This window comes from Fundulus heteroclitus, chromosome 2 (assembly GCF_011125445.2).
Source record: "Fundulus heteroclitus isolate FHET01 chromosome 2, MU-UCD_Fhet_4.1, whole genome shotgun sequence".
NCBI classification, from domain to species: domain Eukaryota; kingdom Metazoa; phylum Chordata; class Actinopteri; order Cyprinodontiformes; family Fundulidae; genus Fundulus; species Fundulus heteroclitus.
Window position 1 is genome coordinate 13,974,742 of NC_046362.1, and position 27,590 is coordinate 14,002,331.

Below are 27,590 nucleotides of genomic sequence, written 5' to 3' on the forward strand. Positions count from 1 at the left end.
AATAAATTAGGAACCACAAAATCAATACTTTGTATTTGCAGAACAACACCGCAGTTAGTGATATTTCCAGTTGTTTAGTTAGTTACATTTATTTAATTTAGTTATTCAGTCCAAAATAGAAAGATCTTACAACCAGAAACCTCCAAAAATGATGGTGTTTCCTTTGTATCCATAATCCTTTATGCACGACAAACATTTTAACGAGAATCATGCACTATTTGCCTAATGCCTAATACTTCATATGTGGTGGAAATGGGCTTTTCACTGAATCAATAACCTGTTTATGCGTGACATGAATTATGAGTTCACAGAGGGAAATGAGAATCTTAATCACCTCTTCATTTGCGCACGCATTAAGTGCTAACACTGACGGATGTTCTAGTACATTGTTGTCTGGAAGGAATACTTTTAGAATTTCTCCCAATTTTTAAACTTATTTTTGGAGCAAAATGTATTTTATCTCTAGTTCTTTCTGTTCCAAAGGAGAAACTATTTATCAATCCATCAGTACGTTTGCTGTTTGTCTATTCATTTTTATTTTTTTTTTACATTTTTATGCAAAGGAGAAACTGTATTCTCATTAATTGAATTGTTTCTAAGTTTATTTCTTCGTTACATTTCTCCTAAATAAATATAGGAGTTTCTTCTCCAGATGTATTTATTTCTCATGATGCTTTTATTCGATGTTAGAGACAGACAGCGTGTGTCAGCCGAGCTGTCCGTGTCTCAGTGACTCAGTTTGTTGAACAGAAGGAGGTTTGGTACACAGCCGCTGCTCTTCAGTGGAGAGGGCCCTCAGCACTTGCCATCAGCAGCAAACAGAGGCTGGAGGAGGCTGTTATTCAGTCAATAGACTGACACTGGTGCTTCTCAGAGGTTCACAGAAAGTCGATTAGTCTGGACTTTGAGGTCTTAGAGGAGTGAGCTGCCCTGTCACCTGAGTTTGAGAGGTGCTCGTCTCACTCTCAGCAGACAGACTTAAACGACGGTGTCTGAGAGGCCAGATGGATGGAAGCTGAGCCCACCGGAAACCACTGGGTGATGGGAAAAAATACCCTTGATTTGTAAAGTGAGATGAACGATTCCCCTTGTCTATTGAGGAAACCATTGCATTTTTTACAAAAGCTGGTTTACAACAATGCGTTAAAATGTATCCAGCCCCTTGTGAATCTTAATTCAGTCTTTTCTGTGCTTGTCAAAATGGATATTTCTGGATGACTGGAAGTAAAAAAAAAAGAAGCCTTGAGATGAACCCAAATATAAGCTCAAGAATTCACTCATCCATACCTGCTGGTTAGAGCATTTCTAATGTTATCTGTGTGGATACGAAATAAATAAGTTGAGTTGAGTAGGAGGAAAGAGCACTAATAGAAATAAAAACATTTTGTAAAAAATTAATAAATTAGGAAAAGAAGAAAAACACATTGTATTAAGTTTAACATGTATACCTGATGGAGGGTGGTATATTTCTATATAAAGCCTTTTTCTAAATTGCATGCATATCGCTTTTGCAGAAAGAAAAAAAAGTATAATTAAATAAATTGTGATTAAAATACGAATGTAGCAGAGTTTAAAGACCAAAGAACAAACACTCAGGATGCTAGCTTTGATATTAGATGTTAAAAGCTCTCAGACAAACTCTGCAGGAAGACTTTGTGAAGCCTTACAGATGAGGAGCATTTCACTTTGGATTCAAGTTTCAGTTTTGCTATGAGTACTTTCTAGTTTTGCAAAACACATTTATTACAGCTGTCTAAATGTGAGTCTGTAAAATAGTTACATGTAAATATGTAATGTATAGGACAGGTTCGGCTGTTTGTTTTGTCCGGTTTACATGATCCTAGAAGTTTTAGATCAACGCTGTTTCCATTGCTTCAAAACTGGTCAACAAAGAGAGCCTAGAAAAAACAAAGGTTTGACTCTAAATTGCTTTGTTATCTACTTTAGATGAAACTTTTCTTCACACATTTCACACATACATGATATTTGGTTAAAAAACGGTCCAAAACATAAAATGATTGCCTAAAACTTAACACTTGTGTCTTGGTATCTTCTTGGATACCAAGATATCCATCCTTTGGTCACAGGATGGATGACGACAAAAAGAGCAAAATCAGCTTAAACATGCTTCCTTCTCTAAAGTGTGGCTGGATTCAACCGTGAAGGTACGCTGAGGGGCTCAATAATCTGGGGATGAACAGTGGAGGCTCTGCTCCTCTACATCAAATACGTCAGCTGAGAGGACCTGGGCGACTGATCAGGACTGAAGGGTTTCCTGGCTCGTCACACTGGGAACATGCCACTGGGGTGATTCCTTTTGGAGGATTCAAAGGATTCCCACTGAAAGGTGACCCCAGAGCATACCCATATCCTGCTGGGGAGACTACATATCCCATCAGACCTGGGAATGGCTCTAGGTATCCACCACAGGAGAAGTGGAAGACAACGTAAGGACGGATGGATGGTTTCAGTGGATTCGAGCAGAATGACGACGGCTCAGTGAGGTTTCACACAGGAAAGCATAACGCAGAAAACATTCTCATAAAAAAAAAAAACAATGTTGAATGCAGACCGTCAACAGATACAGAGCCTGCCCAAGTCATAAGCGAACTAAGCACTGGCTTAGGGCCCCAAGGCCACTAGGGGCCCCCCAAAAGCAATTTAAAAAAGTTTATTTTTCCATGTATAAATGGTGAAATCTATATGATCAAAGATATCGTGCAAAAACACAATTTCAACAGAGTGCCGCCCAGCTATTCTTACTGCCTCTGTGACTAAAGCTTTGCTGCACCGGTTTTAATTAGCCAACTAAAAACAAGAGACGTTTATTTTTTTAAAAGTAACAAACCACACTAACATGTTTGTATTTGTGTAGCTTTACCTTTGATTGAACTGCTTCTCGGGGTTGGCCCTATACAATGACTGAAATAGTGGGCCCCAAAATCTAATTTTGGTGGCTTGGGGCCGGCCCTGAACAGGTAACACAAACCCTCTAATGGAATCACGAGAGCAGAGCTCCCCTTCAACGAACCCACCAGCACAGCACCGCGTCTCCTCCTATTAACCAATGAGACGACGCTCCCTGATTAATTGGAGAGCGCACATCATCGTGCAGAGACATCCAGAGACACGGCAGCCATTAGCGGGCTGGGAAAACTGCTAAGCACACGCGTTCCCCCAAAGCTCCCTCTCCGCCTCTCTCTCTGTGTCTGTCTCCTGCTTTCATTCACCTGCGCGTACATTTATTTATTTATTTCTTTTTTTTCTGGAGACGGCGGAAACCCGAGGTAGTGTGTCAGTGGGGGAAGCACTGACACAGCAGTGGGTCAGTGGCTGTGCTGCAGTCTGAAGCCCACCGCATATCCATGCACACTCCACTGCAGCACTTTGATTTCACACTGGCTCCCCCTCCTTCTGCATTTCTCCAGTAATGGCTCTGAGCAGCCTGCCCCATCATTACCCTTCTCACATGAGAACCCACTGCTGACATCTTTTAATTGTACACCGCACTCACACACACACACACGCGCGCGTGCACACACACACCAAGGCACGCGTGTGTGCTAATAACATACTAAAGTACTTTATTTTAGAACGTAAATAGGACAGACGGGACTGCCCTTCTTTCTCGTGTCCTCAAACTTGCTTGTCCACTCTAACCCTAACTAAAAAAAAAAATAATGAATAAAAATCAAAGTTGGTTTGTAGGACTCAGAGGCTCTGCTCCCAGCGGAGACAAACCTGGATGAGAGCCCCCAAGAACCCGCTGCCTGCTGTACCGCCGTGATTTATTGCTTTCGCGCCGAACAAAGAGGAGTTCACGGAGAAAGTCCTCCTCACATGAATGCACTGCACCAAGAAGACCAAGAGTAATGAAACACGCTCGCAGAGAGAGTCACACCTCGACGCTGTCGCAGTGCTTTCTCTCTCTCTGTGTGTGTGCTGCGAGGTGAGTCATCGGCCCGGAGAAGCATAACCTCACAGCTCCGGCTAATCTATGCTCTCCTCCTCCACCTTCCCTTCAACCTGCCAGCATCTCATTTTCTCCATGTATGGATGGAGCCTTGGCAGCTCATCTCAGCGCAGCAGCTGCTTGTACGAAGGGGGATGGGGGGGGGAGGGGGCACCAGGCTCTAAACATAACCTCCCAAATCACAGTTTTTCCGCAGAAAACAAAGTGCAATGGGAAAACAAGCAATTTATCCACGATTGCTTCTGCACAATCACACAGATTCGTCTGCGCTTCAACATCGACGCGTGTGGTTTAAAAAAGGATGTACAAGCTTTATAAGATGAGGTCAAAATGAACATGCAGAGCGCAGCCAGCGGTGAAACATGGCAGTGGCAGCGTCTTGCTAAGGGCTATAACACAGTCAGGTCAAAGTGTGTTTATACGTCAGGATCCTGCTGTATTACTGTTTTAAAAACACTGCGAGTACGGTGGTGCTCGGCGTTTTATGCTGTGGTCCTAAAAGGTTTGGGAACCGCTGGTTTAGTTCAAAACACGTTCACGTGTCCACATCTAAATCTACCCGAGAATCTGCGACAAGATGTGACAACGGATGGACATGGACACTCTCCATCTAGTACGCCTGAGTCTGGGTTATTTTGCTGAGAAAAACGGGCCAAAACATAGTCCAAAATGGTCCAAGATAGTAGCTGAGACGTCCCTGAAGGTTCTACGGGTTACTGAATACAGATGTGCATCATCCTGTTCAGATTTTTTTAATATATGTAAAAGATTTGAAACCCACAAATCCTTCACCTTTCACTTGCCCCTTTTTTTTTTGTTGCTTTATGATATAACGTTCCAATAAAACACAAAACATAAAAAAAGATTCAAGGGTTATGAGCGGCGTGCAGTGTGGCCGCCAGCAGGCCCGTGAAGCAGAAGCCCGGAGATGCAATCAAATACCGCTCACTTCGCTCCCAGTCAGCGGGACACGGGCCGGAGGCGGACGGGAAAAAGCCAAACTAATAAGTGCAACATGCCTGCGCTTCCACTTGGAATCCAAAAAAAACAAAAAAAAAAACACACAGAGACGCGTTTTGACTTGGCGTAAAGGTGCAGGTCAGACGGCAGGAGGAGACGGGTCGCGTAGACGTTTGCCACAATAACGCATGCAAAGCCATGTGCTCATAACACACAGTTCATCTTGCCATGCAGGCGTTTACCTGAGGCCATTTCTGTCCTTCTCCCCGTAATGATTACGCAAAAATATAATGCTTTTATTCTGGTTCTGAACGTAGAGACCTCTATCTAGACGACACTTTGCGCTAATAGCTGAAAACTAACCAGGATTCCAAGCACAACACAGCGGATCAAAATCATCCCCTTGCACTTGAGCTGTCATATAATTGGGAGAGACGCCTCGGCTTCACGTAGCATCGCCCCGTGAAGCCCGGGGGTCCGTCGGTGTGAACCCCCGATAAGGCACGACGAGCTGCGAGAGACATTTTAAGCGGACTTACGTGGCCTCGTTGGCGCGCTGCATCTCCTGTGGAAGCTCTGTGACCATTCTGGCCGTGTGTGCTGCTGTGCTTTGTTGTGTGCGTTGGCTTATTTCTGTCAGCCTGTCTTGTTTGTGTGTGTCACTACCCAGGGACAGACCACCGGGATGGCTGTCTCTGCGCTGACTTTGCCGTCATAAATTAAAAGGGCCTCCTTAACGGTCTGCAGAGCATATCAGCTTTTCTGTCCCATCACTTCAGGCATCACATCCATGTAACACACACACACACACACACACACACACATAGCCGGTCAGACCGCCAAACCCGCCCACGCTGCATGTAGAGACCCCGCTCCCCCCGCTCCGCCACGGCGTTGGAGGGATCTCCAGAGGTCTAACACACACACACACACACACACACACACACACACACACACACACACACGCGCGAGAGGGACAGACATCGCCTCCCAGCCGTGACACATTCACAAGGCGAAGGCCTGACTCGCAGTGACTGGATCAGCTCCACTCAGCCTCCCCGCTCTGCTTGTTCTTTGGGAGACTGGCTCAGCAAATCTCGCTCCGCGCTCCTGTTTTTTTCGCCTGTTTCGTTCTGATGCCCACGTCCCGTTTTGCTTTTAAACGAATTTTGTCGCTTTTATGTTTCACACTTTTATGCCTGAGACGAAAGCGGCGGGCAGGTTTTCTGTCACAGCTCGGTTTGACACCCCATGTGGTGTATTATGTCCTTTTTTCTCTCTACCCGGCGCCTTCTCTTTATCCAAGACAAGGTCACAAGAGGCCAGCAGGTCCAGGGGGGGAAAAAGCCATACATCTCACCACTTGGTGACAATCTCTGGCTCATTGGTGGACCTCAAGGCCTTCCCAGGCCAGAAGGGATCTCTTCCTCCCAGGGGGGATGGGCCCAGAAAATCTCTTCAAGGTATCTTTTTTTCGCCGGGCGTTGCACATTTGGTCGTGAACACATTCAAGATCATGGTTTATGGAGGCCGGCGGAACAACGCCATCGGCAGAACAGCAAAAACTCATCCCTCCACAGAAGCAGGGCTCCAGCCTGAGCTGTGTGTGGAAACGGGTCCGATTATACGTTTCTGGTAGGATGCAACTTCAGACACCGAATCCGGATCCTTTCCAAGCAACAAAAGTGGGATTCAGCATCCCATAATCTGAGCTGTAAAACCTAGAGTCAGCATGCCCAGGCTCCCGCCCTCACCTGCCAGCTGGCCCAGCAGTGTTCTGCTCCCCACAGGCTGATGTATAAGGCTGGTAGGGGGATAAGGGGGCTCATGTTGCCATGGCACAACCACCAGCGAGCCCCCAGCCCAGATCTGTTTGCAGGATGAGTCTAGATCTCACCACTTCACATAAGTCTACCTGCAGTCCCAGACTCTATAATCCCCCGGGTTGACTACATGTGCCAGGGCAGTTTTACTCTCTACCAAAAAGGATATCTCAAAGCTGTATCGTAATTGCATGAATTACTGTTTTAGAGCCAGATTCAATCCAACATCCAACTACACCACGGTAACGTTTTAGCAACCTGCTTTTGTGGCCGCCGGACACGGAGCGTCACCTCAAAGACGGCACAGAGGTAGGTCGCCAGTGAGGAAAACAGGGAGTTTGGAAGAACATCAGTAATGAAACGACAGCATCCTAGATACATGTTTTCACATTTACTCTGTGGGGCAAAAGGATGAACTTGAGAAGTCATCAAGTCTGGCTTGTCATGGTTTAATTTATAAAAACAAAACAAAAAAAATAATACAAAAAGTACTTAAAAGTGTTTTGAAATACGCCTTTTTTTTGGCAACTAGAGAAGCTTTTACTCTTCTTTTGAAGGAACTAACGGTGGAAGCAGTTTTAGGGTCACAGGAAGCTTAATCCAGATGTTTGGAGCATAAATACTGAAGGCTGCCTCTGCACGTTTTCATCTGATTCTCAGAATGGTGAGTAGGTCTGATTCTGAGGATCTTAAGGGTCTTAATGGTTTATAATAATGCAGAATATACAAGATGTAGTTAGGGTTTTGACCAGTGAGAGCTTTGTAGACCAATAATGAGATTTTAAACTCTCTGAGCAATAGGTAGCCAATTTAATGACCGCTGAATTGGACTAAAAACACATTTATTTTATAATGTGGGCCCCAACCCTGGACAAAAAAATCAAAAAGGCCTGAAATCTGTCAGGCGATTGCAATAAAATATTTTTTTGTTCTTTTTTTAAGATTTTTGAACAACTTTACCAGTTGTTACATGAAGAGTGGAGGTTGACTAAAATTTTTTTAAACAGAAAAGGCAAAGCTTTCATAGAAAGTACAATGCACATCGGTCTGCAAGATTTTCTTTTTAAATCTGTAGTTTGACTTCATCGACAGTCCCAAGTTTAGTGAGGGGGATGAGGTGAGCGAGTTGGGGTTTTAACTTTCTTCCACAGCCACGGTGATTCTTCAGTGATTTTCTCCACACAGATGTGTTTATCTATTCAATTCAATATTTATTTATTTTTTACTCTTTTGGATCTGGTATTGTTGAAACAGCAACAAAACAAAGCTCAGAAACCCGACCTATTTCCACTTTATCTGAAACCGCTTCTTTCTTTCTTGTAAGTCAACCATAGTTGTGTGTTGGAAGCAGCCTTTGACCCGCAGTGCAAGGATTTGACGTGAAATTAGCTCCTGGCATGGGGGGGAGCTCACCTCGTGTCGAACACAGGATCTGTGTACATCGGAGGGGGACACGGAGGCTGCTCCGCCGGACTGTTTGGGGGGACGGAGAGCCGCCCTTTCCTGCGCTGTCCTGGGACTCCATCTGTGGATGCAGGGAGATATTTTACCTTTGCACCTCATCGTCTATGCTTGGCATTACTCGCTTAGCCAAAAGGCTGGTCTATTATAGTACGTTGCAAAAATATTCATACTTTTTTAACAATGTTTCATGTAACAACCATCTTTGGGGTGTTTTATTAGGATTTTATGGGACAGACCAACGCAAAGTAGCTCATAAACTGAAGGAAAAAAAACAATACAGTACACTGTTTTTACAACCTTTTACAAATAAAACCCCTAAAAGTGTGACACTTTCAGTAACCCTGTGGAACCCTTGGATTTTTTGTTGGTCCGTCACACAAAACCCAAATAAAAGAAGCTTTAATACTTTTGGAGGGCGCTTTCAGAGTAACATGTACTCAAATTGAGGAAGCCTTACTCAGAAACAGATTACATTTGGTCTCTCTGGGGGAAACATTTTTTTTTTTTTAGTGTGCCTAAATTTTACTCAGACAATTTTCCTGTGTAGTTCCTATTAATTGTGAGTGAAACGGCACAACGGTTGAGGCCATATGTCGTCGGAGGCTAGTTAGGAAGGCTGGCTGCTCCGTAATCCCCTCGGCCAGCCAGATTTAAGAGGCTATTTTTGCAGACTCTTAGTCTGAGTCTCTGGCTTACTGATAAGTACTCTCTCGGTCTTGTCTTTCTTTGTTTTGAGCTTGGTGAATTCAATGCAATCGAATATAGGTGGAAATATGAAAAGTTTGCCTAGAAAGCTCAAACTGTCTGTTTTTCACAGAGAGCCTGAATCAGAAATAAAACAACACACCTGATGCTATTTTTTTTTTTTTTCTTTTTTTTTTGTCTGATGGTAGCTGACCAAAAATAACAAAAGCCCCTCCATCTGTGTACCTTCTCCATCCAACAGGAAGCTGGTCAGCAGGCGGGGACACACCTCCTCCAAAACGGAGCAGAAGGAGCAGAAAGCGGCGGGCCCCTTGGAGGACAGGTGGTTTAGGAACACCTCCGCCCGTCCCCTGCTGGACTCCTGTCCCAGGATCTCCTTGTACTCCACCAGCGAGAAGACCTTATCGTACACCAGGTAAGGCAGCACGGCGTTCACGTCCAGCTCACTGAGGATCTGCTCTCTGTGCTCCTTGAGGATCTTCGCCGCCCATCTCTTCCTCTTCCTGGTGCATGGCCTCTTGCCAGGTCTCTGCTGCTGCTGCTGCTGCTGCTGCTTCTTCTGCTTCCTCACGAACCACTTCTTGGTGCCGCTGCCGAACATCTTCAAGTCGTGGAGGCCCACGAAGACTTCCACAGCTCTGTCAGCACAGCTCCCAAGGGAGAGGAGGCGCATATTTCATGCAAGCGCCAAGACCCCGGCACATATTTCTTTGAGCTCCCCTTTGTTGTTGTCTGAGTCGTTTATCTGGGGCAGGAAGAAACAATCTGGACAGTAGCTGATTTTTAGCGGGTTACTTAGCAGCTCTAAGAAGATTAACAGCCTCTTAAGTGAGGCCATGCACACTACGCTCCTCAGACATTCCTTCGACACGCTGTGCATTGTCTGCTCTGTCTGCAGGTAGATTAGGACATCTCCATTCTTCTTCCCTCCCAGCTCCTTCTTAGAGAATATTTCAGGAGTTATTTCGGTCCTGCTGACTGGCCCCGAAAGCTCCGGGGACTTAGAAAACAAGGTTAGTGATTCAACTCCTCCACTCATTGTGGAAAACTTGTGTAAAGTGAATGAGACGTACAGCTAAGGTGCCTCCTGGCCGCATTCATCAGCCCATTGATCAGCGCTCCAACAACTTCACCTTCCTGGTTATTGCTGTGAATGTGACACCTGATTAAAGCAAGATTAAAACCCTTTCCCCGCGTGCGCCGACCCGCGGCGCTGAACCGCAGAGAAGCATTTAACGTGTAATAGGATGGAGCGAGGGCATTTAAAGGGGGGAGCTTAATATATTGTGCTGAAAATCTATATCTTAAAAAAAAAAAAAAAAAAGGAGTAAAAGCAGCGCGAATCGATGTGACCTTGGACCAAATCTTTATCCAGCTGCTGTAGGGACCGAGGGGAGGAGGACGGCGTCTTTTCCAGAAGGGGGTGCCGTTTCATCAGTCGATTTCACAAAAATTCATCAAGAAAAGACCCAATTTTTTATTTAAAAAAAAACAACAACAAAAAATGCATAAGCTCTGAACATAGTTCAACTCGTTTTACGTTAATTTACAGCAAATCACGATTTATTGTCTCTCTGCTTTGAGCAATGACGTTCAAAACCCGCAATGTCTTGCAAAAATGTTCTTATATCCTGACCTTTTTATTCAGATTACTTTGGTACGTTGCAAAGCCAAACTTAAATGGTGTTTTTTTTGTGTGTGTGCCAGAATATGTTTATTGATGTTTTCTATTTTTTACATGCAAAAACATGAAAGAAACTACATGTAATGCCTGTCAGAGAGCTGTTAATGCCCCAGGCCTCCTGTTGCAACTAAAATAACATCCAACAGAACCAAAGTTTAATTGTCTGTGCAGGAACCGCAGTGTCGGCCTGCTTCAGTCGTTGGCCTCCCCTCAGTCCGAGTCTTTGACTTTATTAATGACAGCCTTCCAGATGCTTTCCAAGAGGTCCTGTTTGACTTGAATGTGTTTTGTTGGGATTTAATGTGGAAGACCAACACAAATTGTGCATAACTTACTGCTAACTTTCTCATTCAGCTGAACGTGGGAGTGAGTCCAGGCTTTAGACCACTAAACGTGCATATATTTGATGTTATAAAAAAGTATGAACTTTGAGATTTGTTGTCTGCCTTTTGCTAAATGCTTGAACTTTTAATTGTTGTTGACCTTTTATACCTTTTCTGGTCGAGGGACAACAGTTGAAGATTAGCTTTGTAGCTAATACTGAGGCATTTACACAAATTCTCATTATTGTGTATTGTCCCTGCTAAAAAAAAAAACTAAACCAACATAACAAAGTGGATCTTAAGGATGATTATACTTGGCTTTGTTTTTTTTATTTGAAGTAAAAAAAAAAAAAAGGGTGAACTTTTGGTGTGCATTTGTAATCAGCCCATTTTATTCTAAAGTAAATAATAGTGTAATAGAATAAGTTTCCTTCCAAAGTAGACAAAGTATTCAATAGACAATGGAAGGATGGATGCAGCTTTCCCATAAAGGCCAAAGATTGTTTTATCATTTGTATCACACATTAAATTCACATTGCAATGCTTCTTTCTGCGTGATACTTTGTTTTTAATCTGTTATTTCTGTTCCGTTCGTTTTCCTGTCATGGTCTTTGTATTACCCTGTGATTAAATAATGATGTGCAAATAAACTTCCCTTGTCTTTTCTTGTCTTGCCTTAAATCGACCGAGAATCTCAATCCACTTTCACTGAGCTTCAGCCATTTTTCCGAAGAATTGACAGAAATCTAAGCTTCCCCGAATCAGCTACAGCAGTAATCGTAGGTTGTTCTCCGCACATCTAAATTATTGTAAGTCGTTCCTCCATGGCAGCTTTTCCAATATGTTAGATTTCACACACAGCTTTAGAAGCACCAAGGTTAAAACTCAGTGTGTGAAAGCTGAGCCATGTGTTCAGAAGAGTCACAGCAATGGCACTTAATATAATGTTAGAATAAACACTTGACATCTGCTCATTAATTCAATTCATTTTAATTTGATTTATGTAGCGCCAGTTCATGAAACATGTCATCTCAAGGCACTTTACAAAGTCAAATTCAATCATATTATACAGATTGGTCAAAAATGTTCCTTTATAAGGGAACCACTTACTGCTTAAGTCTCTTTTACCTTGTATTTTTGTCTCTGCTGTATCATTTTCTGCTGTTAATCTTCATTTTAACGTGTTTCCACCTGTTTTCATTCACCTGTCATGTTGATGGAATACACTGTGGCTTGTGGTTATAATGTGACAATTTGTAGAAAATTCCTGTTGCTGGTTTTTTTTTTTTTAAGTTTGTAATATATTTTTGACTTTTAGGTGCCTGGTTGGTGCTTTAGGAGAGTCTAACATTGCCGTACTAATAACTGTGTTTTAAAAAAGATTCATGCAACCGAATCAAAATGCAAGGGTGTATCTGAAAAGCCTCACTTTACTTCATTAAATATTTATTTGGGTTTAAAAAATCTGAAATACTGGCAACAATTTAAAAGATACTTGAGTTGCTTACTGATCTGATTTACATTTATGTGCACGATAGCTTGCCTTCAAAACTAAAAAAAAAAACTGAAATAAACAAGAATCCCTTAAAGTATGCATGCAAGTCCTTAGCTTTCATGTTTCTAAGATCTTTCGTTTGCTGACTAGTCTGTAAAAATGTGAAAACGCAACCCTCTTTCCTGATCCGAAGAGTAAATAATAAATAAACTGATCACAAAGTCAGTGAAGCGTTCACTAACCCCGACAAATAATCAACTCATTCGAGTGAATAAGCAAAGCAGGACTGTTAACGGTGAATAATTCACATGATTACACGATTCACACACAGACTGCAGACTGTGTGATAGAGTTATACATTACAGTTGCGCTGTCTGTCTTGTCAGTCAACCAATAAATCCAATTTATGAGTTTGGATGAATTCGAGGGCGGCTTCAGCCTGAAAGCGAGCTGCACCAGAAGGAGCCGACGGCAGAAATTTGAAAGCCTTCGCTGCACAAAACCTCACAGGTCCTTACATAATCTAATCTCCCCAAGTCAGACGAAACATTTTAGTTTTTTTGTTTTTTTTTTCCAGGTCAAACACGATGGAACATGTTAGGATTTTTTTTTTTAACAGTCACACCAAATACATATGCATGGTATTAAAATTCATCATTCTCATTTAAAACAGGTTCCTACATTTGCAAACAATTATGGTCCAAGTCCATCTGAATATGCATCACGCAAATAAACAGCTCAGCTTATGAATAAACAGATTGGAAAATGAAAGCATGGAAAAAACTGCATCTCTCTGATGTCGCACGTGTTAAATCTGCCTGCTCCTGATTGCAATCAGAGTGAGAATCATTAGAGAACAACGCTGCTAAGAAAACATGTTAAACAACTATGACGGTTTGTGAAAATATTTCTCAATAAAGTTGTTGCTGCGGCGACACTGAGATCCAAATCTCCGAACTGATCAGAAGTTCTCGTAGTGATGCATGAAATGGGCCTGATCCCTCTTGTTCATCGTCTGGCACGCTTTCTCCACGTTCTTGGTCAGTCCGGGCGGGCCGCAGCTGAAAACACCGATTTTACCGACCTGTAGAAAAAACAACGAAGAGCCGCAGAGCTTGAGAGGTTTAAATCTGCTTGTCTGGAGCTTTTTAATTCGAACAAACTCCGGGAGGTGGAGATGGATGGAGGACTGACCTCAGGGTGAACTTCCTGCAAAGAGCTGAAAAAGGAGACGAAAGGCGGGCGCCCAAAGTGAGTGACGGAGCGCAGGCCGGTGAAGAGGCTGCGGTTCCACACCTTCTGAAAGTGGCGCTCACACACATACTGCACAGGGGAAATAAGACTATTCATTAGTTCTAAGAAACAAGATAGGAACAAGAGTAAAAGGACAAATAGAATATCTGAAACTGAAAAACATCAATATTTGATAATATGACAGCTAATCTACACTACATTATGACGACTAGTAGCCAAACCACTTGAACTCTTGTATTTTGTTGCCTTTGAACCGCAAACCTCAACGTATTTCATTTGGAATTTGTGTTCATGAACAAACAAACAAACAAACACAAAGCAGCACAAATTTCAAAGGTGGCTCCTTTAAGTCTCAACTCAGGGGGTCTGAATAAACGTGCACTCAGGAGGGATCGTCGACTCCAGTCCCTTCAGCACACCTGAGTCAAATATTCGGGTCAATAGCAGGATTCTGGACAACCTGACTTGATACTGAGGAGCTAATTCGGCCATTTAATTCATGTGTGTTGGATCAGGGACACATCTAAAGGTTCCAGGACACTGGCTCTAGAGGACAGGAGATGACGATTCCCAGTTCACAGGTTTGTTTTACTAAAAGCTTTGGTCTGTCAAACAAAATCCCAGTAGAATGCATTGAAGTCGGTGGATTTATAGTGAAACAATTTATAAAGGTATGAATACTTGCAATGCACTGTATGGAAACAGCGACGGATGGACGGATGAGAGGATTAGACTGAACCTTTTCAGGACAATCAATAAAAAAAGACTCGAATGACTCAGCAGAAAACGTCTCAAACTGCACCTTTAAAAATCAGTCATGATTTACATGTTATTATTGTGACATATAGGAGAAAAAAAAAGCTAAGGACGATTTGTCCAGATAGGTAAAAATCAACCCACGATGTTCCTATGTCCTTATTCAAGACTAAAGCTTGAATATTATCACCGAGTTCTAAGCAGTAAATACGACTACATACCCCATCGCCAAAAGATTTCCTTTATCTATACATGTCACCAGGAAGTCTCACTGAGCTCAGGAATCTATTTTACCAGTCATACCTAGCCAAGGTATAAGACACACTAAACAGAACTACATCAAACTAAATATAAACGATAGATGTTAAAACAGAATATGGCTATGATATTATAGTGGCTGTTGATTACGCAAATGTTCTTCTGATGAGTCAAAATGTAACTGACTTAATTAAAATAGCCCTATTCTAGTCATACTTTAGATTGCAAGGCAACTACTCTTCCCATTGAGCCACATTTGCCTGATTTTAATCTCTATACTGAAGAGATTGAAATCAGGATGAACGTCTCTAAATCTTTATGCTGATAACTGAGATTTTTGTCTTGCTCTACAGTGACGGAGACACCCTGCTGTGGGCTCTTGCCCCGGGTTTGTCTTTCTAATCGTGCATTATCTATGACCTACAAAAACCTTTAGGGCGTCTGTATGCCAGGATGCAGGTATTTCCATTTTAACATTTCACTTCCTGCTGGTGCATGTTCAGCCCCCACCCATTTGGTAAGATGTCTTTCTGCAGCATTTCCATCTCAGCTCTGATGGAGATCTGCTTGAGCGTGTGCGGCATTAATCTCACCAGCATGGTGGTGCGCAGGTCAAACTTCTCGGCCACCTGAGTGATGTAGGTGTGGACAGACACCAGCTCCTGTGTGTCCATTTCCTCCACCTCCCTGATGATGTCGGAAACCCACTCGAACTGACGCTGAGTGCGGGTCACCCAGATGAAGTAAACCTTCAGAGGACAGATGTTAGGGAGAGGCTTTAAAGAGGACATTAAATGTGAGTTTTTCAACTCTTCCTCGGAACCCTTTGAAAGATGTGTCTGACATTTTAGAATAACTTTAGCTTTTACTAAAGTGGAAAATAGAAAACATTTATGTTGAACCTAATGTTGAGTTCCATTTATTTAGTAATCCATGACTTCCTTTTTCCCTGGTGGATAAGTATGAGCAGACACTGAGGCCTAGTTTCTGTTAAGTGAAAATGGGAATGAAGAACATGATATTCATGTAAGACAGAAATCAGGAAATGGCAACAACAAAATACTCTAAACATGCCCATATCTACACTTAGAGCAATAATTTAAAGCAACACTGCACAAGGAAGGAGCCGAGTTTATCTTGCTGCCGCATACAGTGAGCAGTGAGAACTCTTCAAACCTCACTGTAACACCGAGCGGTACTAAGGACTCACCAACTCTCCAAAACTACCATAACTCTATAAATAACATCCAGAAATCCCCTGTTCAGTGCCACCACCACAAATTTAAACGTGTTTAAATGTTAAACACTCCTCAAACTTAAAATGAAACTATTTATTTTGTCAGATAAGACGAAGATTGAAATCATCACCTTCATTAAGAACAAAGGATGTTTATGGGGGGAAAGCGGCTCGTAGAAAACTGAACAGGGTATTTTAAGGGTCTTCCTGCAGAGTAAAGGTCCAAAATATGTGGTTGAATCAGCCCAAAGATTATAAACCAGACACAAAATCAACCATCTTCCATGGTCATCTTACTGCTTGGACCTAAATCCTTTAGAAAATCTGTGCTCTAAGCTGAAGAGAACAAAGCACGAGAACGGACCCAGAAATCGGTTTGATTTAATGTGATTGTGCAAAGAGGAATGGTTTAAATTTCTCCAATCTTGTAAAAACATCATAGACAAAGGATAAGTCGTGTCGCAAATGGCAAAAAGTGTAAAACTGTATAAAGTACCGGCAGCAGGGATGCAAATAGTTGTAGCACACACAATTTAAAGGAGCATAGTGTAAGTTCTAGGATTTCTTCAGATGTCTGCCCCCTCTGGAGAAGAGTTGAAATGACACTAGTATGTCACCAGTATGTTGTGCACGTGCACGGGAGAAAAGCAAAAATTGCATCTGCTGCTGCGGCTGCACCGGTGTTTTGTTTATTGCCGTAATGAAAGCTATAAAAATATTGAAGGTAGCCTGTGTTCTCTCGCCTATGCATCGATCACGGCAGAGACTTGCACTATGCACCTTTAATGTGGATTTACCAGACTATTTTTTTCCCTTACCCAAACAATTGTATTGAAATTAAAGGTTGGGTAGTTTTCTAAAATGTCCATGGTGACATCATGATGCTGCAATAAAATATGAATTAATTACTTTTTTTTTTTTACACACCTTTTCAAGAACTACCAGAAACGCCGAGGGTGGTGGTTTTGATTTTAAGGCGTACCTTCTTACACAGAATCTTGGACTTGATGGAGGACTTGAACACCAGGTCCTTGAGGATGGAGGTGAACGGTGTGACGCCTATTCCTCCCCCTACCAGAACAGATACCTCAAAGTTGTTCCACTCCTGATGGCCCTCGCCGAATGGTCCGTCCAAGTAGAGCTTCAGATTGAAGAGAGTACCAACGTTAGTGTCAGCAAGGGACAAAAACAAAACAAAAAACTAAAAAATCTACTGCTGAGAAAACTATTTAAACAGACGTACTTTTGGATAGGAACCAAGCTCCAGGAGGCTCTCCTCAGCGTAGAGCTCTCTGAGCCGACTGGTCCATGGTCCCACGGCTCTGATGTGCAGACTCAGGGTCTCTTCATGAGGGGCCGACGTTATAGTGAACGGGTGGTACTCATCGGTGCCCAACATCAAGCACGCAATGCGAACCCACTGGCCCGAACGGTACAGGAAGCCCTGCGGGCGCTTGAACTCCAGGTGGGTCACCCCTTCAGGAAGGACAGAAGAGGGAAGCGACAAATGCAATGCAGAACATGATTTCAGAAAAGGAAATTACCATTTTATAATGAGAAAGTTTTTCCTTCAGATGTGAACAAAATCGAAGTTAAATTCCCCAAGAAAAGCACCTGAAGGCAGCAGCTCTGCTCTGACGACGGGGATCTCCACCTTTTTCCTGCTCAGGCTGATCAGTTTGTCCAGCAGGAAGAGCAGGCTGGGCGGGATGAGGTAGACGTGGAAACGAGGCTCCTGGAGCAGAGCGTAGCTGCCGTGTATGACCGTCTGATGGAGAAACACGACACCAGACATCAGACAACCGTATAACCGCCTCACCGTCTGGGTTCTGAGCTCAGAAAGGGCTTTACCAGGATGTACACAACAACGTAGAGGTAATGAGTGATCCAAAATCCACGAAAACTGATGCGGCGGAAGTAGTGAGAGGCAAAAACATACATGAATGCACAGGCAAAGAGAAGCAGGACCCCAGTGATTCCTACGGGGTGGGAAAAGATAAAAAAATTACACAGTAAGATCATATTGAAATAAAGATCTAAACTATAAAATCAGATGAAACTTCTACCTGGAACAGTCTGGAAGAACCACCAATACCACTTAGGAGGGATTTCAGACCTAAAATGAACAAATTAAAACTGTAAATGACCTAAAAAAAACACCTCTAAGGCATCGACGAATCTCCCGATAAAATGTGCAAACCTACCCGTTGTTGGCTATGACTTTTGGGAACAGACAGGAAAGGATGCTGAGGTCGCTGATGGAAAACATGTAGACGTTGACCACGTGGCCCAAGCTATGAGCAACTGCAGCGGGAACACAAAACCCAGTGAGCAACACATGAAACAAGAGCACCAACACCATGACCAAAAAAGAAAAGAAAAGAACAGCAAAATATGAGCTCAATGGAACATTTTCTCCTGGGAAACCACAGAAAGCTGCTTGGTGAAGAAATGATAATTAAACAGTCACTGGTACTTGCTTCTTAGCTTAAAGTCTTATCCTGGTGCAGAGAAAAGACTTTAAACCTCTTTTGTCATGCCAGATGTCATCCAAGAAATCTGTTTTGTCTTGTTTTAGAGCAAAAAAAAAAAAGATTAAATATGCCCTTATAGGATAAACGACTAAGCTCTGAAAAAGCATGGGTATGTTTGAGTCAATGGAGGAACACACCACAATGATAAATAAACCCCCGTTTAAAAACTTAATGACCCTGTTTTCTGCTTGGGGAAAATGAACTAAACTCTCTGTTTTTAGCAAACAATATTTAGTTTCAGAGTCACCGGTGGGCAACTTTCAGGACAAACGTTCTTTGGGAGCTTTCTTTAAGTTTAACAATATAAACTGGACGCTCATGCCATAACAATTAAAATCAATTAGGCTCATTGTAATGAGGCGTTCCTGTTGTTACTGTGTAGAGTCTGCTGCTGCTAGGGAGTGAGATGAGTAGTGGTTTTGCAGGTACAGCACAAAAAAACAGCTGAATGAAGCTTAAAGGGACAATAAGTAAGATATTTATTGTAAAATCAACCTAAATCTTTCTCATTTGTGACCTGGGATGGAAGTAATATTCCCTATAAACAATCAGTCCTCTCCATCAACAATGTCTTAGTCAAGTTTTACTCCTTTTAAACCTAGAAGTACGTTCCACAACTACGGTACTTTGATGCAGAGTTTAGCCCGTGTTTACTTCCTGGTTCCGGGGCCAATCATGTGAGAGTTACAAAAATATGAATAATGGGTGTCGTTCTTTTATTTCCACAAGATGCCTGCTCATGTTTTCCCCTGGAAATATTTATAAACAACAAAACTGTCTTTGTTTTAGGTGTGAGAGAATGGTAGCAGCCTTCTTTCAGCCAGTTGCTCTATATTCTCCACACAGCTGGAGAAAATTAAGACTTTTTGTTTGGCAAGTTGTCAAAGGAGTTTAAAACCTCGAAATTAACCTGCTGCCATTAAGGGACTTAGGTTCAGCGTGGTTAGGAGGTTAGCTCTGCAATTACTCAGCCTGAACCTGAAGAAACCAAAACTAAAAATGAACTGGCACAACACTAGGTTTATGTAAGTATCCACAATTTATACTTTTTTTTTAATCATTCCACATTCAAGGTGGTTGTTTTTTTTCTCTGTGTGAAGCTGAAACTGTTATCAGTGCATCTACCGAAAATTTATAAACTGCAGTCAAGCAACGGCATAATTTGAAAATAATGCACTTTTAATTTCTTGGCTGACCAAGAGAGAACCCAAAACCTGACAAAATGGACTGGTTGGTTTTATCTAATATATCTAATTGTTTTCTTGTGTTTTAACTTACTCTCAGAAAAACATGTGAAAAAATGCATTAATTTCACAAACAGAGCGCCCCACTCACCTAACTTTGTTTTTTTTTTTAGATATGAAATCCAAAGTCCTCCGCACTGACCTGAGAGGACGATGGCAGTCATGGCCATGATGCGGTGCAAGTCGATGGCCGCGTCGAAGGGGATGTAGCGGTTCAGGAAGGTCTCTCTTAACAGGGTGATGAGGTTACGGCACACGGTGAGGAGGATGTAGGGAAACAGGAAGGAGACTCCGGCCGCTGTGCCGCGAGCGACTATGATGCCCATCACGGTAGTCTCCGGCACACCGGTGGCTTCTGCCTGCGAACTATAGTCTGAACACAGTATTTTATTCATACATGATGGCAAAAAAAGGCATAAAGCTGTTAAAAAACTGCAGCGCCCTACAGAATTATTGTAAAAAGCTTTATAATAAGTTAATCTTCAACGGAAGTGGCATAAAATCCAAGCTTTCATTGGATTATATTTATTCAAAGAAACAAAAGATCAACAAAAATGAATACTGTTTGTTTAACAAACTTATCAGAGCGGATGTTAGTGTGATCCCTAACAATAAAATAAATGTAACTGAAGTACTTTTGCATTAAAGAAAACTGTGTCGAGCTTGAATTTATATATCCACGATTTTCTAGTTTATCTGGGGTGAAAAAAGAGACACAGAGGCCAATTTCTCTCAGCCACCTATCAAAATGGGAAAGACTAGAGGGCATAAGCAAAAAAAAATAAAATAAATAAAAGCTGTTGCTCTTCATCAGTCAGAAGAAAGTTAGAAACATTTATTCTCATTTACAGTCAGAGCAATAATTAAAAAGTTTAAAACTGGAACTGTGGCAAACGAGACGTAACAAAGACCCAGGCCTCCCTGTTAGAGGAGCGCAGCTCTCCATAACAACCATTTACTGCAACGTTTGCAGGATTAATTAGCAAGCGCCGGACGTTCTCCACTTACAGTAGCATCTCTCTGTTATCACGCCAGCCGTGATGCCAAACACGACGATGAAACAGACGATGTGACGGCGGTAGTTCTCGATGAAGCGTTTGAACTGCTGGACTTTGTGCTGGAAAGGGTTCCTGACGTACTGCTGGCGTTTAGGCTTCACGTAGACAGTCGGGGCCGCGACGTTTAACCTGCGGGCAAACAAGCCGGAGAGACGTTCTTCAGTGATTATCCACTTATTGACTCTGTAGGAAGCCTGATTGTGAATAACAATATCACACAATTTTCTTTGAACAGACAGTCTCTTATTTACAGGAATGATGCGGGCAATTCTGCCGTCGATCGGCTCTGATGTCCCAAAATTGTCAGGTTGAAAGGCAGCAACCAACGGTGAATACTTTGAATCACTTCTTGAGTTAAGAAAAATACATAAAGTTGAAAAAAGAAAAATTCTTTTTACTTTTTTCCGAAATTTGAAGACGTTTCGCTTCACCTCTGAGGCGTGGAGCAGTTTCGGTTCAATTTGCAAGCCAACGACCTTAACGACTCCCCATTACTAACGGGGTGGACCTGTTTCAGTTCAGCCATTACAAGGCCTTTGTTGGGCAGTAGTATAAAGCTTGCTACTCCACACTACTCCAGACATTTTGAATTGAGAAAGCTTTCTGGATAGGAAGCGAAACATCTTCAAATTTCGGAAAAAAGTCCAGTTGTTTTGGTTTTTTAGCTTTTTTGGAATCACCATGACATGGATGACTGAGAATCTTCACCAGAACTTGAACAGCTTGTGTTTCGATGCATCTATGGGGGATAAATGCATGGAGAATGGGGGTAAACTAGCTATTCATTCGGTTTCTTTTGGATTCAGAAGAACCTACAGCCGTTGTTCCAGGTTATGGGTTATAGACCTTAGAATGAACTAAAATAAATCAAAATCAGTGGATCAGAGGCCTGATTGTTGCATCTTTAAATTTCAAGTCAACAATACTTTTCAATCCCATCAATTTAAACATTTAAAACAACTGACTCTTGTTGAGAGAATTGTAAAAAATAATTTATTCATATGGGTTTGCTTGAAGGGGTTGTGCATTGAACGGGTTTTCTTAATGCATCATTTCTTATTCAGAGAGTTCTGTATGAGGAAGATGAAATCAGAAAATAATCCTACTTTTTCCGTCTTCGTAGTTCCAGTCCATCTGATTTAATACCCCTGTAATAAAAATCAAATAAAACTGTATAAAGCTTATGAGCTTGCTTGGTTATGTCAGTAACTCTGTACTTTCTTTATCAATAAATAACAGTCTGCTACTTTTTTTTTAACCTGTTTGCTGGAAGGATGAAGGACACCCTCTGGTCTCGACTCAGTGGCTTCCTCCCCTGTTTCTCCATCCCTGTGCGCCAAACAGAAACAGAGATAGATCAGATGAGGTCAAGGAAAGGGGAAGACAGAGATCTTAAACTAAACCCTCTCAAACCTTTGACATTTAGTTGAACGAACTGCAGCTCCTTCTCATGGTCCTGCAGGAGGGAGTGAAAGTCCCTCCATGAGATTTTCTCCTTGTTATCAAAGCCTGCAGCCTGCATCATGGCCTTGATGCCGTCCTCTGCCTGCGCCTTTGACAGAACGCCGTTGGAGATTTCAATGAAAGACCTGCAATTCATCAAAAGGGTGAGGACGACCCAGCAAAACAGCAGAGTAAACACTGCAGGCATGAAACAGAGAGAGAGAGAGAGAGAGAGAGAGAGAGAGAGAGAGAGAGAGAGAGAGAGAGAGAGAGAGAAGAGCTGCTGAAACCTGAGCATCCTGGAGAAATCCTCCTTCGATAGGTAACCAGTTCCACCGATATCATTCATGGAGAACATGAGCTGGGATTTTTCCTCTGGAGACCCTGGAATCATAAACATATTTCACATTATCTCCCGCTTCTGGTAATTCTTCAACCTTTAATGCACACAGGATTAGCTGTCAGTTTTATTTAATTCATAACAAACAGATTTATCTGATTGTTCTCATAATAATAATCACAAAGAAATGGAGCTAGTGTCCCAAATTACCCATTTTACCCAGAGATGGTCTGTTAAATGTTTGGGTGTTTTAAGCACAAATAGACCGAAAGCAGAATAAATGTGCATTACTTCCAGAGGTCTTAGCAAGCTTTTGCTCTTATTCAGATTAACCTTTGACCTCTGCATGCCAAAAGTGCTGCAATCCAATTAATCAATATTTTGTTTATTCAAATATGTCATAATTACATATGTTAATAAGCATTTTCACATTTAACAGAAATAATCTTATTATTATTATTATTATTATTATTATTATTATTATTATTATTATTATTATTATTATTATTATTGATATGTGTAATTATTTGTTCAATTTATGAATATGTTTCAAATTTTGTTTAACTTATCAAATATATTAACATCTGTATTTATAAATTACTTAATAATTACAACTTTTTAATGTTATTAATTACTAATGAATTTCTGACTTTTAGTCCTTGATGCATCGTAAACACTTACTAAATACTTCCTACGTGTTTTTGAAGTGTGCTATTTTCTCCCTCTGCATGTCAGGCGCTGAAGGGTTTAGTACTAAAATATGACTGAAAACCTACAAAGAAGCTGGAGTAAGTAATCGTTATGTTATATGTTTTTTTTAAATAAATAAGTAGTTAATATAAGTTATTATATATTTAAATTCTAACAGAGTCTGTCTTGTGATCCACAAATAATATCTGTTTTATATCCACATTTTATATATAACATCAACGCTTACTATCAGGTTTTTTTGTGCCAAAAGTGCATGTTCATGTTTCGGTTTTTAGGACACATGAGAACATAAAAATGGCCTGAAAACATGTTTTTGTTCTTTTGGAAATAAAAAGACCCTTGAAATATCTTGTCCTAACTTTCAGAGAAAGCCTGAAATCCACGAAAAAAAATCATCTGATGAAGAATCCATTCTTTTTAGATGCTTTTTTCAGATGCTTTGGGTAAACATGAGCTCATCCAGGAAGTGAAACAGGTAAAATGTATTTCACTGGTTTTACCTTTCATAAAGATGACTATAACATCAAGAAACTCCTGAAAAGAGAGGTAACCGTTTCCATCTCTATCAGCCAGAGTGAACATGGAGTCCACAAACAAGCAGTCGGGCTTCAGTCCGAGTGCGTCAGCGAACTCCGACGCGTTCAGCTCGCACTGCAGGACCTCTTTGGCTCGCTTTCGGGAGATGCCGCTCAGGTCTCCGGCGTCGCACTTCTCTATTTCCAGAACCTGCCCATCAAAAAGACAGTGACGGACGGATGGCGTCATTGTCATCATCGTTTAATATCGCCAACGTCTGCTGAGGCCGAGCTCTGAGTCAAGACCAGCCAGCAATTAGTTCCTCTGGCCTGAGGTCGGGGTTAGCCTGACCTCAAACATGAACTGACGACATTTTGCGGGTTAGCTTAAAGCTGCTCCTGCTCTGAGAGGGCAGCGTGTGAGGTAAATGTCCAGAGGCTGATTGTACCTTAGAGAAAGCGTGGCGAATGAAAGTTTCCACAATCTGAGCCCTCTGCTCTTTGGTTAGAGCCTCCTTCAGCAGTTCCCTCTCCCTCATCTCCTTCACTCTAATCTCCTGCCTCATGTCCTCCAGCTCCAGGCGCAAGCGGCTGACGAAATCGGAACGTTTACCCTCGTCATTGAAAAGCAGCACCTGGATGCGCACGCAGGGAGCGAAGAGATAAAAGTGATGGAGATCAGATATATCTGCAGAGTCATGCTTAGATCAGGGACTGAGCTGGGAGCAAAGATAATTTCACTTTGTCGAGCACAAGTCCAAGAGGTAAACATAAATCTGTCGGCACAAGGTTAAATTGGACTGGAGCTGCATTTTAAAGTCGGTCGTCAGCAAACTTACCAGGTCGTACTCTTTTGGTACTTTGAGCAGCAGAGCTTTACGGTGAAGATTGCTGGAGAGAAAGACGTCCATGTAGTCCTGGTTTCTTAGACTGATGGAGCGGTGCGTGGCCCCGGATCTGTCAAGCACCTGCAGCCTCCTGTTCTCCATCTCCACACTGACTGGATGCAGCAGCTTTTTATGGCCCTGCCACTCATACGCTGCAGGAAAAGAGCAGAATGGGACGAGGAGTGCTTTTTCTTCAATTGCAGCCACACGCTTAACCATATTTTACTGGGATTTTGCACGACGGACCAAAGCTAAGTGGTTGATAATTGGGAAACAGAAGGCAAAGTTGTTCCTGAATAATTTTTGTACTGATTAAAATTAAAATATTTACAAACATGTCTTTACATGTCTGTGATCAAGCCATCACCTGACAGCGTCAACAACTACAGAAAAACTTCAAACCTACAACCACATGGCTGTCTACCTAAACTAATTGGCTGGGCAAGCAGGGTATTAATCTGAGAAGCAGCCAAGAGACCCTACGGTAACTCTGGAGGAGCGACGGAGATGCATCGCTCAGGTGGGAGAATCTGTTCACACAATTAGTTGTTTACGCCACAAATCCAGCCTCAAGAGACGGCCAGCGCCAGAGAGAAAGGTTCTCTTGAAAGAAAGTCCTGTTTCTCTCATCTTTAAGAATCTCTGATTTGGGTGTTTGGGTTTTGGTTTTCATATGCATTTGTGTTTTGATGACTTCTTAGTTGTTAATTATTGTTTACGACGTCTTGCCTTATAAGGTTCATGTCTCTGTATTCATTATTGCTAGAGATGTGTTGCCATATTAGATTTCTGTGTTTAGTTTATTCTTGTGTTCTGTTCTTTGTGCATTTGAATTTCTTCTAGATCATATTAGTCTCTTGCTTTGTAGTTCCTCTAGTTCAGCTTATTTGTGTTAATTATTTCACCTTCCCTCAGTCTGCCCATTTGCTCTCTTCCTGTTCCTAACCCTGATTAATTCACCTCGATTCGGTTTCATTCTCCAATCTTCCCTCAGTATGTAAACTTACTAGTTTTCATTGTTCTTTGGCTAGTTCGTCGGCTCTAGTCTTGCTGGTGTAATTTTGCCCTTCTCTCAATATTCCTAGTTTGTTTTTGAATTAATTTAGCTTCATGATCTTCAGCTCACCGTTTTGGATGGTTGGACATTGGACTTTGTTTTTGGTAAGTTTCTTTTTGTATCTTTTGCTCCACCTCTGCTTCAGTTTTTCCTGCATTTGGGTCTTCCACAACCACCATTTTTGTAGCACTCGGTTAAATCGTTGTTTCTAATTCCAGAGTATTTTGCAGGTCAAGATCAGGGCAATCCATGGCTGATGCTTAGTAACGCTCTTTTAAAAGCTGCAACAACAACCATCCCAAATAAATTAGAAAACCCCACAGGTTACATACCAGAGATTCCCAGAGTTGGCTCTTCTGTTTTGTCTCCAGCTTTTCCTCCTCTTCTCTGAAACTTCCTGTACCTGTACTTCCGAAGACACGCGACCATGTACGCCACCAGAAAGCTCACTGTGAGGGCAGCAATATTCAGGTGAACAGAAAATGGCAGACGTCGGCGCTGCTAGTGTGCAAACAAATCCAGAGTGCTATACTGACCAACAGGGAAGAGACACATAACGATGATGGAGATCGCAAAGCCAGCTTGGCTCCCGTCAAAATAATCAAGTTTTGTAACGTTGGAGCACGGATGCAGCATTGATGCATCCAGCTGTGTGGGCTGAGGACAGGGGTCACCTGAAAAGAAGACGGTTTTTGTATTTGGATGTTTTTTTTTTTTTATTATTAAAGCAATAGACGTGTTAAAGTGTTACCATTCATCCAAAAGAACACGTTTCTCTGTAAATCGGTGGGCTCTGCACTTGTGACCGCTATAAGGACATCACGATATGTGACACTGCGGATTGTCTGGATCTCCTCATCTGTGAACAGACTGAACATTTCCTCCAAAGTGAGAACGCATTAATGAGAACGGACGGATAGCAGCAACCATAACGACAGCAGCTCTAGTGCTACGTCTCTGTCCTCAGAGGGTTACCCATTCTGTTTGTTCTCGAACCAGAAGCGGTCTCCGTTTCTGATGCGCTCGAACTGATCCAGGATTATGGCAGAGAAAACTGGACCGGGACCGTCATTGGACTCCAGCAATCCACCAGGGAAGAGCTCCAGTTTCGAGATGTCGCCACCGTACAGCTCTGCAACATCGCGCAGCAGCTATTGAGGCAGAGCAAATAACAAAAGTTAATAATTTAATTCACTAGACTTTTTTTTGTTTTTTTTTTGTTCAAGAGGCCATTAAATAACCACTGGTTGTTGTCATGTTTTAGGAAACTGGAGCTGTGACCTGCGGGTTGTGGAGCTCGGGATTGATCTCTTCAAACGTCTTCACAGGAGGCAGATCTAGGGCTCTTCTTGTCTCGGTGTAACTTTGCAGACCGAAGTCTCTCCCTCTCTGGATGGTCAGAGCCACCAGATCCGTGCGGCTGAATCGCAGAGGTCCATACATGTAATCTATCAAAAGGGAAACCGCTTTAGAGCAGTAATAAATGTTTTAATATTAATAATTATAACAGGCTGTAAAAAAAACAACAACCTCTGAGGTCCTCCACAACAGTGTTGTCTTCTCTTTCTGCAATCTGAGACGCCATGCCCATCAGAAGCTCATCGACATCTTGACTTGTCTTCATGTTGGGACTCTGGAGAAAAAAAAGATATAAAGATCTTTTAGTTTAAAGCAGCGTTAAGTTATAATACAGCTTTCAGACTTTGAACATCCCACTGGAAAAGAAAAACTAAGACATGGATGTCCATCAATCATGGAGGCTGCTAAGGGGACCATTGTAACCGTGGAGGAGCTGAAGAGATCCACAGCTCAGGTGGAAGAACTTGTTGGCACAACTATTGGCTGTGCTCTACACAAGTCCATCCTTTA

The 27,590-nt window shown here is 42.2% G+C and overlaps 2 protein-coding genes across 9 annotated transcripts in view; both read right to left on the reverse strand.

Annotated features, from left to right (window-relative positions):
* Positions 1–10,553, reverse strand: part of tjp1b (tight junction protein 1b) — a 108,713-nt gene extending 98,160 nt beyond the window's left edge. For 6 of the 8 annotated variants that reach the window (XM_012880292.3, XM_036148463.1, XM_012880286.3 and 3 more), the window contains exons 1-2: positions 9,151–10,553; positions 8,170–8,281 (exon numbers count right to left, since the gene is read on the reverse strand). In XM_012880292.3, coding sequence (XP_012735746.2) covers positions 8,170–8,281; positions 9,151–9,598 — 560 coding nt within the window. In that variant the 5' untranslated portion in view covers positions 9,599–10,553. Of the gene's footprint in view, positions 1–5,472; positions 5,535–8,169; positions 8,282–9,150 lie in introns of those variants that run through there. The other 2 variants (XM_012880290.3, XM_036148446.1) reach the window with 2 other exon arrangements.
* Positions 10,554–11,963: 1,410 nt separating this feature from the next.
* duox (dual oxidase) overlaps positions 11,964–27,590 on the reverse strand; it is a 28,411-nt gene continuing 12,784 nt past the window's right edge. Inside the window, exons 11-34 of the mRNA XM_036148474.1 lie at positions 27,252–27,354; positions 27,003–27,169; positions 26,697–26,872; positions 26,473–26,591; positions 26,258–26,395; positions 26,054–26,170; positions 24,617–24,816; positions 24,227–24,412; positions 23,763–23,988; positions 22,502–22,595; positions 22,182–22,357; positions 22,028–22,097; positions 21,875–21,916; positions 20,719–20,897; positions 19,853–20,083; positions 18,137–18,236; positions 17,999–18,048; positions 17,784–17,911; positions 17,547–17,700; positions 17,176–17,408; positions 16,915–17,073; positions 15,289–15,444; positions 13,622–13,750; positions 11,964–13,511 (exon numbers count right to left, since the gene is read on the reverse strand). Of these exons, the coding sequence (XP_036004367.1) occupies positions 13,389–13,511; positions 13,622–13,750; positions 15,289–15,444; positions 16,915–17,073; positions 17,176–17,408; positions 17,547–17,700; positions 17,784–17,911; positions 17,999–18,048; positions 18,137–18,236; positions 19,853–20,083; positions 20,719–20,897; positions 21,875–21,916; positions 22,028–22,097; positions 22,182–22,357; positions 22,502–22,595; positions 23,763–23,988; positions 24,227–24,412; positions 24,617–24,816; positions 26,054–26,170; positions 26,258–26,395; positions 26,473–26,591; positions 26,697–26,872; positions 27,003–27,169; positions 27,252–27,354 (3,456 nt within the window). The 3' untranslated portion in view covers positions 11,964–13,388. The remainder of the gene's footprint in view (positions 13,512–13,621; positions 13,751–15,288; positions 15,445–16,914; positions 17,074–17,175; positions 17,409–17,546; positions 17,701–17,783; positions 17,912–17,998; positions 18,049–18,136; positions 18,237–19,852; positions 20,084–20,718; positions 20,898–21,874; positions 21,917–22,027; positions 22,098–22,181; positions 22,358–22,501; positions 22,596–23,762; positions 23,989–24,226; positions 24,413–24,616; positions 24,817–26,053; positions 26,171–26,257; positions 26,396–26,472; positions 26,592–26,696; positions 26,873–27,002; positions 27,170–27,251; positions 27,355–27,590) is intronic.